The sequence below is a fragment of the Mirounga angustirostris genome, unplaced genomic scaffold (assembly GCF_029215605.1).
Source record: "Mirounga angustirostris isolate CCGP_5_RB_7025 unplaced genomic scaffold, mMirAng1.0.hap1 SCAF_13, whole genome shotgun sequence".
NCBI lineage: Eukaryota > Metazoa > Chordata > Mammalia > Carnivora > Phocidae > Mirounga > Mirounga angustirostris.
In genome coordinates this window covers 36,699,834-36,714,027 of record NW_026991721.1, presented here as the reverse complement: position 1 = coordinate 36,714,027, position 14,194 = coordinate 36,699,834, and the positions used below count along the sequence as shown (strand labels likewise).

Sequence of the window (14,194 nt, the reverse complement as noted above, 5' to 3'; positions counted from 1 at the left end):
ACCCCTGCACCGTGGGGAATAACATTTTAAGTACTATAGCCTTTTCACTTAGAGTTACCTGCTATCACATGAGAATTCACTGATGAGAGGTGGGTTCACATGAAAGTACTTCTGAAGCTTAAGCTTCGGGACTCTTCCAAAACCCAGTAACTAATTTTGTTATCATAACTTTGTATATTTTGCTGTGTGTGTGTTTTTTTTTAAGGGGACCTACCTCAATTGAATAAGCTCCATGCCCCACAAACCTGAACCTTCCTCTGGATTTGATCCTTTATGTTCAACCAGAGGCATGAAAACCACACAGAGCAAATCCCAATCCTGGGTTAGGGATAAGGCAACCAATACTGGTTACTATTACCCTCTCTCATGTGGGGGTTCTTGTCTTCTTCCATTTCCCTCCAGTCCCCCTCCTTCCTCTGTCCTGTGTCACCTACTTCAGTTCTTCCCTTCCTACCCCTGTCTTTCAGCAGTCTCCTCCCCTTCCCTTGGCTTGGGGGCTAGGCATGCATCTAGTACTGGGTGCTGGAATCAAAACACCTGTGAGCGTGAGATTTCAGGTTTATACAGCCCTTGTGTTCATAGTCATTCTATTGTTTGTACACACACACACACACACACACACTCATCCTCAGGCTCACACCACAGGAGCCCAGCTGCTAGAATAATAACTGGAAATGAACATACATGTAGGCTTTCCCACTCTGCCCCTGTTTTTGGAGTCCACTTCTGGGGCGTTTGTTGGTATATATTAACTGCCTGTGACAGCATGTGCCCAACAGTGTGACCCAGGTGGAGGCAGAAGATTGTTCCAGATGCCTTGCTTAACCTCCGCACTGCGGCACCAGCAGCGAAACTCCCACCGGTTCAGCTCGGGAAGAACCGGAGGGTGGGTGGGGCTGGAGGTGGTGTGCACGGGAGAGGAGCGGAGAGGGGAATGTTGCAAATGTTCAGAGTAGATGAAGCTCAGCGTTTGCCTATCTTCAGCTCTGCCCATTTTTCTGTTCTTGCCTTTCTGACACCTGCCTTGGCCCTCCTCTCTTCCAGAGACTTCCTCCTCTCCTGATAGCTCCTTTACCGCCCACAGCCTGTGCAACAGTGTGAGGCATACCAGGTTGCTAGAATAGGAAATGAAGTATGACTGAGGAGGCAGAAGCTGGGCAGTGATTTGGGTCCCTGGAACCTTTGTGTGGTGTCCAGGTGCCCTGAACATTTTGAATTTATTTGAGGTGGCTTCACCCCCATCCTTTCCTGCTTAGTAGTGAGGCATTCCAGAACGAGGCACTGCCCCTAAGAGAGCATCTTAGGGTGAACATGGAGAGGTAAGCCTCAAAGGTCCATAGATGGCTGGAGCTGGAAGGTGCCTCAGGGGATAGTTATTCTGAGCCCCTCGTACAGCTTGGGGCACAGAGGCTCGGAGAGAGCAAGCGGCTTGCCTGGGATGATCCAGTGGTAAAGTTTAGACCAGAACTCAAGGCATTAAATGTCCTGTCTCTTACCATATCTACCTTCTCTGTTCTTCCTCTTGTTTCACACCCACATCTCCCTCCTTCCTGTTTCCCTTTCCCTGGTGTTGAGAGGTGCCCCCCTTAAATTAGCCGACCAGGCAGGTTCTGCCTGTAGGCTTTGGCAGAGAACGTGAGGCAGGGGCTCTGGCTGGCTTCGGGCATTGCAGCTCTATTTCTCGCCTAGCAGACTCCAGAGGGAGAAAGGGCTGAGGAAGGGGTGTGTTGAGGGTTTGGGGGAGGGTGGGGTTGGTTAGAGATCTGCTTGCTGGGGATTCTAGGCATGATATTGGGGGGCTGCTTGCCAACTAAACTCTTAGTCAGGGGTTGGGGTTGGAGGGACCTGCTTGCAATCAACCAACAGGTTCAAGGTTTGGGGAAAGCTGCTTGCTGGTGTGCCCTGACTGCAGGATTTGGGAAGGAGGGCTTTAGGGGTCTGTTGAAGAGGAATCTTCAGATCAGAATTGGGACTTGCTTGCTGAAAGAGTCTCAGGGCAGGGTTGAGGGGTGAGGGCCCTGCTTGTAGATGCATCTTCTCTTCCAAATTGGGGTCCTGCTTGCCAATGCATCCTCGGTTGGAAAATGGGGGCCTGCTTGCTGGGAAAGACCCTCAGCAGGGGGGAGGGGTGGAATGGGGCCTGCTTGCCGATCGATGGGGCTGTTATCCGACAATGTGCTTTTCCGCCCCCAGGAGGACGAGCAAGGGGATGAGAATAAGGCCCGAGGGAACTGGTCCAGCAAACTGGACTTCATCCTGTCCATGGTGGGGTACGCAGTGGGGCTGGGCAATGTCTGGAGGTTTCCCTACCTGGCCTTCCAGAACGGGGGAGGTATGGCTTTTCTGGTCTTTCAGCCTGCGGCACGGCGGGGCGGGCACTTGCGGGTTGGGGAGGTGCCCAGAGCCGGGGGACTGGGCTGGGAGGGGAGGCTCAGAGCAGCCTCCTCACGCTCCAGCCCCATCCCCAGTAGGCATCAGTGCTGAGCCAGAGGGCAGGAGCCACTGTAACTGGTTGGCACTAGATCCAGGAGGCTTTTATCAGAAGATGGAGCTCAGGGGAGAGGTGGGCCTCCGTGATCCCCCACCAAACCAGCTTGGGAGACAGGATCCTGAGCCAAGTGGGCATTGACAGAGGGGAGTTCAAACTCTAATTTAGCTGATTAATATTCTGGTCACAGCACACTCTATATACCTAAACAGCAGTAGCTGTGTGGTCCTAGACACTAAATTAAGGACGGTTTAAGATTATAACCTGGAAATCTGAGCCTACCTAGGAGACTTTGAGAATGGGTATTTGAGTCATGCAGAATGCAGGAGAACCACATGGTGTGAGTGGAGAGAAGCTGAGGGTTGTATTCTCGAAAACCTCTCAGAAGTTCCCACACACGTACATCCTCTTGGGCATAAGCGGGACAGATTTTGACTTTAGCCGAATCGTTTGGCAAAAAATGGTTTTCGTTTCATCGGTCTTCACTGGGTGGAAGAATCTGCTTTTGAAGGAAAACCACTTCTGAAATGGTGAGGATATCAGGCACACACCAGCTGCCAGTCCTCTAGAATCCTCTGTACCTCTTCTGTACCCACCAAGGAGGAGGGACCCGGCACATTCAAGGTCCTCTTCGCTTGCCCTCTCCACCCTGAAGTGTCTTACCCAGTGGCTTGCCGGCCCCCACACATTGCCCAAACTGACAAGTTCCCCTCTAGGAGTAGGAATTTTCAACCAGGACTCCCTCCTAGGACCAAAGAAACCCTCACCCCATCAGGTTAGGGTTTTTGGTTTTTGTTTTCTGTTGGGTGGGCTCCAGACAGTAGACACGTGCTGCACCATGGGATGCTTAAAACAGAAAAATATGCCTTCTCCCCTCCAATTCCAAATTAGGACACATTGACAAGTACTTATGAGGGCTGCAGATCCTTTGCAATCAGAGATGCCCTGGAAACAGAAGAACGTGTGCGGGCCACACAAATGTAGGCACCCCAGCTGGGTTTCCACTTGGTTTTCTGCAAGAGTCCCAGCCCAGGGTGCAGGAAGTGGGCCCGAGATGCTATAAAAAGGCTTCCAGTGACAGGGAGCGGCTGGGTACACAAGATGGGGCTAGGCAGGGAGTTTCAGCCAGGGGAACTCAGCTGGTGAGACTACCCACGTTTTGCTCCCGCCTCCCCCCAGGGATCTGCAAAGTGTGTTTCTGCATCTGGCCCAGCGGTTCCAGGAGCTCCTTGTGGAGCCAGGGAGGGGGAGGCAGACTTTTCCGCACTGCATCTCTGGCCCCTGCAGCCCTCAGTACTGGGTGGAGAGCCCTGCCTCCTCTTCAGGAGCGGAAGAGAAGAATTGCATAATCCACATCTTTCTCAAAAACCCCCGTCAGGAGAGGCCAGAGCAGGATCCCTGGTTTTACTCCCCATCAGTTCGAGGCCTCTGCGGGGCCTTCCCTGCCTGGAAAGGCCCAAGCGGGAAAGGTCCTTCTGCCAGACAGGAAGTTGGAAAGAGTGGACCAGAGAAAAGTCAGCTTTCCTTCTGTGGAGCACAGGGTTCTGGGCTCTGGCCTCTCTGATGCCCAAATTGGGTCTGACCCATGCAACAGTCTTCCTGGTCCCATCTTTTCAAAGATCATGGCTGTTTCCCACGGCCTTCCCAAACAATCTAAAAGAATCGTTGAAGGGAAAAAACCCCAGAGAACCTCCAGCAGTCTGTGGCGGCCTCCCCACTATTACTGTCCTGGTTGGGGGTGGGCGGTGTTCCAAGGAATAAAGAGATGAAGAGGTGACAACCTCAGGGAGCTCCCAGTCTTGATAAGACACCAAGTAAATATTGTCAAGTGCTCAGTGCCTGGGGAAGTGACTATGGGAGGACAGAGAGGGGAGGCTTCTTGGAGGAGGAAGCAGCATTTGAGTTGACCTTGAAGGATGGAAGGGACTTTTATGTGGGGAAGGAAGTTGAGAAGTGCCTGGTGGCTCCGGTGGTGGGGAGAGGAATATTCTAGGCACTTGTCTGGCAGAGCAGACCCAGGACCTATTGCCAGGAGGTGTGCTGGTAACTCGGGTTATTGCACAGAAGGGCTCTTGGAATCTACCTTAGTAGATGTTAGGTCCTTGGAGGGTAGAGATGCCCAGAAGATTTCACCAAATCTGACTCCAGTAGAGAGTCAAAGGTGTGGATTTGTTGCATGCTGGAAGACCTTAAGTTGGGGACATTGAAATGCTATAGTAAGAAAAAGAAAAGAAGAGAAAAGAATAAAAACCAACCAGCACACAACCACTAGTGACCCGTCCAGTGGGGAATTGGAAAGAGGAGTGTGTTTGTGGGGTACTCTCACATTTTGTAGAGGAGGGCTGTTAAATGTTCCTGGGTGCCTGTGCTTGAGCTGGAATATCAAAGGTTTCCTGGAAAATGAGGGGGAGCCAGCTCCCACCCCAGAGGGCGAATGTGGTCCAAGCCAGCCTTGGTTTCCCAGGGGTCTCACTTCCCGCTCTCTCTTCCCAAGGTGCTTTCCTCATCCCCTACCTGATGATGCTGGCTCTGGCCGGGTTACCCATCTTCTTCCTAGAAGTGTCTCTGGGCCAGTTTGCCAGCCAGGGGCCAGTGTCTGTGTGGAAGGCCATCCCGGCTCTGCAAGGTGAGTCCATGAGTGCACCCTGCCTTCCAGCCTCCTCAGCCCTATCCTGCTCCCTCTGGCACCACGCGGCCTCCAGGAGAGCAATTTGCTTTTGTGAACAGTAGAATTCAGGGTTTCCTTTATTTGATCAATTCCACCTCTGGGACCCTCTGAATAATGGCCCAAGATTGCCTCTGGCATTGTTCTGTTCCCAGCAGAATGCCTCAATGTCCCTGATAGAGAGAGTCCACTCCGCTGTTTGTGTATCCATCTGTAAGAGAGCCAAGACCTAGCTCCCCACCCTGTGACCAACTGTAAGAATTCCCGAGGATTTGGGGTGGAATAAATCCCTGGAAATTTTGCTTCTGCAGGCTGTGGCATCGCAATGCTGATCATCTCCGTCCTAATAGCCATATACTACAATGTGATTATTTGCTACACACTTTTCTACCTGTTTGCCTCCTTTGTGTCTGTCCTGCCCTGGGGCTCCTGCAACAACCCTTGGAACACGCCAGAATGCAAAGATAAAACCAAACTTTTATTAGGTAAGTTTGGATATACCTACCTTAAGTGGTGGGCACAGAGATTAAAACAAACAACCAAATATACTTACTTCTAACATTTCTTTTTTTAAAAAATATTTTATTTATTTACTTGAGAGAGAGTGTGTGAGAGAGAGCATAAGCAGGGAGAAGGGATAGAGAGAGAGGGAGAAGCAGACCACCTGCTGAGCAGGGACCCCCCCCCCCCCAATGCGGGACTGATCCCAGGACCCTGGGATCCTGACCTGAGCCGAAGGCAGATGCTTAACCAACTGAGCCACCCAGATGCCCCTAATTCTAACATTTGACGAACTCATGGCTCAGAGGAGGAGTAATCAAACTTTGTTTGCTCAGGACTAACTGGAGTGTTTGTTAAAAATGTAGATTAACATAATAAAAAAAGGGGGGATCTGAAAAAAATGCAGATTAACAGGCCCACCAGATCGTCTGTATATTAGATTTGGGTGGGGTTGGGAAATTTGCATTTTAGCAAGGTCTCCAGGCGATTCATTTCATTCGTTTGCAGGGTACAAGTTGAAAGCAATGGGGTCTTAGAACCTAGGAGAGTAATGCATGGGATCCTGAGTTCACACTTAACAAAATCCTGCTCAGTGCATGAGGTATTTATGAGAACAGATGCTTGACCAGAAAATCTCTGATAGAAATGTACATAATGCAGTATCTAGAAATGGGGACATCCGTCTGTCCAGGTAGTCAGAGAGAGTTCCTGAAGGTCCCGGTCAGACCTGAAATCCCCCAGGACTTGAGGGCTTGCGGGGAGCTTGCTGGGTCAAAGGCAAGTGGGTGAAAGTGAGGAGGAGCAGGGCAGGCTTGGGGGCAAGACCCTCTGGTCTAAATGACATCTCTGCCCCTAAAAGTACGTGGGTCTGGGTCGGGTAACTTTTCTCTCTGGATCTACATTTTCATCATTTCTCAAGTAGAAATAATAATATTCTTGTTGCTGTAAGGGCAGCAAGAAACAAAGGATAAGGGAGCCCTCCAGAAATCGAGGTGCCTCAGTCACCTTTGGTCTCTGGTCATTTCAATGGGTGTCAGTAAGCAAATAGTTTCTTGTTTTCCCAGCAGATCTGTTAGTCCCCTTAAGCTCACTCTGTGCTGAGGTCAGAATCCCGTGATCTCTACATGATTGGCTCTTAGTGTTGGCCTCCAAATTGGCCCCTTTGCCCTCATGGCCCACACACTGCAGAGCTAGGGCATTATTCAATCCTCTGAGTGTGTCAAGAGAGAAAGGTGAAGTCTTCCCTTCCACACCCCCAGAGAGATGCACATACTAAAGGCAGTAATGCACACTGGAGCATATTTACACACGTGTGTATGCACATGCACGCCATGACCAACCTCCACCTAGAGAGGTTTTGAATAAGACTGAGGAAGAGCTAAAACTAAAGACATGTGCCCATTAAATTCAAACCTTGTGCACCTGGAAGTGCTCAGGAGTGGGGGGTGGGGATTTGTGGAGGTTCCCAGATGTGTGGCTCACTGATGGTATGACCAAGAGTAAGTGTCCCTTCGACTCTCTGGGCCTCAGTGTTCTCATCTGTACAGTCTCCACGTCGATGGATTCTTCGGTTAGGACAGCGGTTCTCAGCCCAAGCTGCTACGCATCAGAATCACCTGGGCAACTGATGAATCAAAACATCACTTAGGGTCCACTTCAGACCAATTAAATCAGACAATTTGGGGATGGAGTTTTAAAGTTCTCCAGGAACCAAAGAACCGCTAGGTTGGAGTTTGCCCCACACCCCTTCATTAGGATGCCCTTAACCATTTTTGGAACGTGCCCCACCTTCTTGCCCTGCAGTTTCTGCCCGCCCAGTGGTCACCTCTGCAAAGCTGCTCTTTGAGAGAATGCCACTCAGTAGCCGTTCACAGAATCACAACTAACAGTTAGCTGCTGGAATGGTTTGCTAGAACATTTTCCAGGACGTAGGATCTAGAGTGCAGAAATACCTCAAGGTCGTCCCGGAGCCTTGCTTGTCCTTCCCAGATTGTGCCTGGGAGGGGAAGGGCTGCTGGCTTGATTCAGGCTCCGTGGGAAGTTTCCATTGAGACTTCCATCAGGAACCACGTGGGACAACGTGATCAGTGTCCTGAAGCTGTCCTCCAGGAGGGAGAGTAGTTCAGAAACAATATTCTCTTCTGCTAACAATATCCACTAATATTTCTGTAGCACCTTAACACTTAATGATAATAGCTAGCATCACTTCCTACACACGAGGCACCATGGTAATCCTTTTACTCATATTACCAATGTACCACAAGCCAACACATGGCTTCTATTATTATTTCCATTTTATAGATGAAAAAACTGGAGCTCAAGGTCATAGAGGTAGCTCTCTGATAGACCTGGGATTTGAACCCAAGTTTGCCTGCCTCCAAAGGTCATGGTCCTAAAGCACCATGCTAAATGCTCCCCAGTCTACAAGGTGGCTTCATAAATGATGTCTCTGCTCTTCCTAATAAGAGCCCTATGAGTTCCAAGGGGCTGGAGACATGGTTACTATTTTGCAGGTGAGAAAGTAAACTCGAAGGCTCAGAGAGTGAAGTGACAGGCTGTAGATGGAAAGGTAGAACCAGCACCGAGATCTAGGTGTCAGGACCCCTAATTCTCTGCTTATCCAGGGTTCCTGAAGAGTCCATGTTCCAGCAGGTTCTGCTCCACCAGTTGGGGCAGAGTGACATGAGTCTACATGTTCCCTGTTAGTAGCTGGGATTCTGTGGGGTAAAAAGAAAGGCTGTGCCAACTGTAGTTTGACTTCAAAGTTCCATTTCTGGGGATCCATCTTAAAGGGAAAATCAGAGATACAGATAAAGATTATATATGATTGTTCATGGCAGCTACATCCACAGTCTTGGAAAACACTAGAAACACTTAACCAAATTCAAGTAATTACTGAATAATCCCATGGTTCAAATTAATTTATAGTACATCCATAGGATGAAGTACTCTATAGTCATTAAACATGAATATTTCATAAAACATGGGGAAATCCTCACCCAAATCCACAAAATGTGTTACTGATTTGGGACCATATTTTCTTTTCTACATTTTCTATGGTAGATACCTATTTATTTTATAGTCAGAGTATGTGTATGTATAGATATGGATATATGTATACACATGCACACACACATGTATGTATACACATACATAGGCATGCATGTGTACATACATACCTTTTGGAAGCAAGCTGAGCATGTTGACTAGGCCAGGTATGTGGGAGGGGGTGCCCCTGGTTTTGTGGAGTTTCCAGTATGGCTCACAATAACCCAGGACACCTTTAAAGGCAGAGTAAGGGCATTACACAGCTAAGCTCCTAGTCGACTGGTAAAAACCATAAAAACTATGCAAGCTCTGAGCAGAGAGAAACAATGGACGTTTTTCACTCCAGTTATTCCCTGGGAGCACAGGGACAGGCTGGACAGATTTTTATCTCATCCTTAGCAAGTGCTTTACATTTTTCCTTTTTTTTTTTTTTTTTTTAGAGCAACGTGTCAATCCCCACTCTTTCTTTGTGCAGCCCCTCCATCTCTTCTTCTCTGTGCTGTCTGCACATGGCTGTGTTCCATTACTGGGGCCAGGCTAGCCCTTGTGGAAGTGCTGGTCCTTCGGGGTCCTGGGCTGACTTCAAAAAGGTGGTGATGGTCTGACTTGCAGAGACACTGGCAGCTTTATGGCCCCTGATGGACAAGTCAGGAGTTCAGACAGTGGATATTCCAGACTCTTTCCCAAATGGCCATTCTGAGAGAGTCTTGTTTAGGAAACGGAAAAAAATCCCTTCCCCTAGTGCAGTGTTCTGCTAGTAATCTCCAGGCTCAGCCTCTCCCAGTAACTGCCCTACCATGAGATAGCGGGCCACTGGTCTCAGGAGGGAGGGATTGGATGGCTCGCAGTTATGACCTGCAGTCATAGCGGGGAGGTGTCTGTCCCATGGCTGGCTCAGCATGGCTGGGGTCCTGTTGCTCCCACCACCCAGCCTTGGCTCTGTCCCTGGGTAGAGGCTGGGCTTGCAGCATATTTCTAAGTTGTAGGTTATAAGACTGTCAATCCTTCAGGTCTCTGTAACGGAGAACGGCTAACCCATGCCTTGATGAGGGAGACCAGCGACTGTCCTGTGAAATGTGGGAACTGGCTGGGTCCTTTAAAATGGGAACACCATAAATACCATTTCTATTTCTGGAATGGCTGCATTTTCATTAGAACTTTAATTAAATGATCGCTTTTCTCCCTGGTCTTTTATGTGCTTTCATTTATTAATAATCGCCCGAGTAAAGAGAATCCCATTCCAACAGCTTCCAATTTAGCGCGATCACGATCGCTGTTCTTTGTTCGGCGTTGCTGGGCCGCGGAGCGCTGCTGACGCGGCCCATCATTCCTCCGCGGGCCCAGCGGAAGGCGCCGGGCGCTGGGAAGCACGCTCCTGCCGCCCAGTGGTGGGAAGGGGTACTGCAGGAGGCCTGAGGCTGCGGGGAGCCCGCCGCAGTGACGCCGCAATGGTGTGACCTTGCCCTGCCGCGGCGAGCGGGGATCCAGAGACATCCAGAGCCGCTCTCTAGGGAAGGTGCCCCGCGCGATTCACTGTGGCAGTTCTGGAAGCAAGCGATGTGGCCTTTGCCCGCATGTTAGCGATGTCTTCAGTCTTAGGGGATGGACGTACTTTTTGGCAGAAGTTCAGGAAGTAACTACTGTGCTTACTTACAGAGAAAGGGATAGAGATGGTCCTTACGGTCTTCATTCAGATCGCTGCTGGGGGAAGCCATAATGATCCCTCTGTAAATATTTGATAGTTATTAGGCCGGAATCCCTCTGTCATTTGAATTAGACTAAAGAAGAGAATATTGAACAAGAAGGTATTTTGAGGACATTAAAAGCAGTGGCTCTCAACCCCGGGAGATTTTTCAGGAGATATTTGATAATGTTTATAGATATTTGGGGTTGTCACAACGGGGATGGGGGGGGGGGGGTTGTGGTGGCAGGTGGATGCTCCTGCCATCTAGTGGGCAGAGGTCAGGGATGCTGCCAAATGCCCTGCAATGCGCAGGACAGCTCCCACCGCAGAGAATTATCTGGCCGCCAAAGTCAATAGCAACACCGTTGAAAACCCTGGTCTAAAGAACTCATCAGAGATGAGATGAGATTCTTATAATTGTTGTTTTTAACATTTTATCCGATACAATGAGATATTCTGGGGGAATGGGTGGGAGGCAGTAGTGATTTATGGCTGGCCAGGAGCACTGTGGGAGAGGATGCTAAGGACTAGAGATGCCCACCCCATAAAAAGGTGTAACAATGACGACTGAGTTATTGGCTAAAACTGAGAGAGTCCAGCAGTGCTCTAGGCATTGTGAGAATTTTTTTTTTCATCCTCGATGTCACTTACTTTGGGTTTTGCAACAATCTTGTGAGCTAGACACAACTGTTACCAGACAGTGGAGGCGTGGACAGAAAAAGGAACTCATCTCAACTCTCAGGGCAGAGGAGCCTCGGAACCCACAGTCTTACCCACTTTGCTGTTCCACAGAGGGCATGCACTGGGAGTTCATGCACCAGACCTGGGTGGCCCTGTGCTCTTTTATTGTGTTGTAGTTTGGTCCATGATATTTAAAAATAATTTGATCTTATTTCCAATATTTTAAAATGGAGAGGTTTCATGTAAATACCCAAATTTTCTGAGTCTTTTCCCAGAGCACCTGGAAAAGGCATGGCGCTGGTTGGCTGAAACAGTCTCTGGTTTGCCAGAGTCCCCGCCTCCCCTTATTACCCTCTATTTTATGCCTTCATCATTTATGTCACCAGCCTGGCGTCTGAAGGTGTTTGACTCTGTGATCGCTGCTCTTTGCTTCATAGTAGAGTGGCTGAGAGCATGGCTCCCAGAAAGAGAATGCTTGTTTGGCTCCTGGTTTTGCCGCATGACCTTAACAAGTATGCTCTTCTCTGTGCCTCCGTTTCTTTATCTGCAGCATAGACAGTGGCGATACCTACCTCATGGGGTGATGCGAGGCCTAAATTGGTTGGTGCATATAAAGCACTTACAACAGTATCTGGTATGCTTCGTGTAAGTGGTAGCCATTGTTACTGTTGCTTTTCACTCCTTTATAAAATAATACCTTTTGGGATAAAATAGTATCTTGGTGGACTCTAAACTATCTGTCAAGTGATCTGTATTTATAAAGGGGTCAGAGAGGCACTGTAATATGGTCAGAAGGACTTCAGTTTCTTCCTATTTAAAATGAACATAAGAGGGGCGCCTGGGTGACTCAGTCAGTTGAGCATCTGACTCTCAGTTTTGGCTCAGGTCATGATCTCAGGGTTGTGAGATCGAGCCCCGCATTAGGTTCTGCACTGGGTATAGATTCTGCTGAAGATCCTCTCTCTCCCTCTTCTCCTCCCCCTGCTCTCTCTCTCTCTCAAAAAAATAAAATAAAATGAGCATAATAATATATACCTCCCAGATTTGATGAGGATTTCATGGGATAAGCATTGTTAAAGTGTCTAGCACAGGGGCGCCTGGGTGGCTCAGTCGTTAAGCGTCTGCCTTCGGCTCAGGTCATGATCCCAGGTTCCTGGGATCGAGCCCCGCATCGGGCTCCCTGCTCCGTGGGAAGCCTGCTTCTCCCTCTCCCACTCCCACTGCTTGTGTTCCCTCTCTCGCTGTGTCTCTCTCTGTCAAATAAATAAATAAAATCTTTAAAAAAAAAAAGTGTCTAGCACAATGCCTGACATACTAAGACCCACATGGTTAGTCCCCTTTCCTCATCCCAGCCTAGATCAGGTCTTCTCAACCTCGACACTCCAGACATTTTGACCGGATAATTCTCTGTGGTGGGGGATGTCCTATGCATTGGAAGATATTTAGCAGCATCAGTGGCCTCTACCCACTAGAGGCCAGTAGCTCCCTGTTCCCCAGATATGACAACTAAAAATGTCTCCAGACATTGTCAAGTGTCCTCTGGGGGACAGATTCGTCCCCAGTTGAGAAGCACTGTGTTAGGTCTTGTTGGAGGCTCACAAGCACATGGCATGGTCACTGCCTCCGCTACCCCATGTGAGTGTGTGGAAAGAAGATGCAGTATGTATCTTAAAGCATTTACTCTATGTCGGCTTCAAGGTGAACTCCTTAGTAAGCTTTCAGTGGGAGTAGTCCTTCAGAAGGTTTGCTTATGTCTGGTTAAATTTCAGATTGCAGATTTCAATTTTCAAATTTCAATTGCAGATCCATTTCTGCAAGCCATTTGTTTTCTGTGGAGTTGTAAGAACCTGGGTTTGAATCCTGATTCTCTTCCTTATTGGCCGTGTGATTTGAGTAGAGTTACTTAGCCTCATTGAAACTTTTTCCTCACGCACCTGGGTGGCTCAGTCATCAAGTGTCTGCCTTCGGCTCAGGTCATGATCCCAGGGTCCTGGGATCGAGCCCCGCATCAGGCTCCCTGCTCAGCGGGAAGCCTGCTTCTCCTTCTCCCACTCCCCCTGCTTGTGTTCCCCCCTCACTGTGTCTCTCTCTGTCAAATAAATAAAATCTTTAAAAAAAAAAAATTTTCCCTCACTTTTTTAAAGACTTTTATTTTTAGATTTACTTATTTTTACTTTAGAGAGAGAGAGAGCGGGGGGAGGGGTCAAAGGAGAGGGAGAGAAGAATCTCAAGCGGACTCCACGCTGAGCATGGAGCCTGATGCGGGGCTCAATCCCACAACCCTGAGATTGTGACCTGAGCCAAAATCAAGAGTCAGACACTGAACTGACTGAGCCACCCAGGTGCACCTCCCCATTTAAAAAATGGAGGTAATAGCACCTACCGCTAGGCTGTTGTGAACATTAATGAGATAACACATGCAAAATGCTTGGCATGCCTCCAGCCACGTAGTGAGTGCCCCCAAAATGAGAGCCTTTGGTATCAGCACAAGGTACTGCTGTGGGTACCAGCGTCTCTGGCATGAACAAAACATAATCTTGGGGTTCATCTGCACCTAGCTTTGCTCAGTTAACACTTTCCCAAAGTCACTCCTCCATATTGGGCAAATACTTTCGTCCCTTGTTTTTCAGTTGCTAGAGAGAGACATGCATGTATTTTCTGTACAGATCTCACCATGTTTCTGCTCCATCTTCTCTTAAACAGATTCCTGTGTCATCAGTGACCATCCCAAAATACAGATCAAGAACTCAACTTTCTGCATGACTGCCTATCCCAACTTGACAATGGTTAACTTCACCAGCCAGGTCAATAAGACATTTGTCAGTGGGAGTGAAGAGTATTTCAAGTAAGATTTTTTTTTTTTTTAACTTTCTAAGGGAAACCCAGTGAATGAATGAATTTTCAAGTTGTTGTCTAGGGGTGTGTGTGGCCCAAGAGATGGGTTGCCTCCCTCTGCACCCTCCCTACCTACTTGAGTGACCCGGAAGGAAGGTTTTTTCCCTGGCTGGGCTTCTGAGAGCAGATTATTGGTCCTTGTGGTTCTGGAGAGTGGAGGTGACTGCGTGCTTTTGGGACTAGAATTGGTGCTGCTCTCACTGCTGATGTCGGTGACAGAACACTGCAAAAC

The 14,194-nt window shown here is 48.8% G+C and overlaps 1 protein-coding gene across 1 annotated transcript in view; it reads left to right on the top strand.

Annotated features, from left to right (window-relative positions):
* Window positions 1-14,194, top strand: part of SLC6A5 (solute carrier family 6 member 5) — a 50,688-nt gene that overhangs the window by 1,266 nt on the left and 35,228 nt on the right. The window contains exons 2-5 of the mRNA XM_045895286.2: window positions 2,194-2,332; window positions 4,983-5,114; window positions 5,465-5,638; window positions 13,771-13,912. Of these exons, the coding sequence (XP_045751242.2) occupies window positions 2,194-2,332; window positions 4,983-5,114; window positions 5,465-5,638; window positions 13,771-13,912 (587 nt within the window). The remainder of the gene's footprint in view (window positions 1-2,193; window positions 2,333-4,982; window positions 5,115-5,464; window positions 5,639-13,770; window positions 13,913-14,194) is intronic.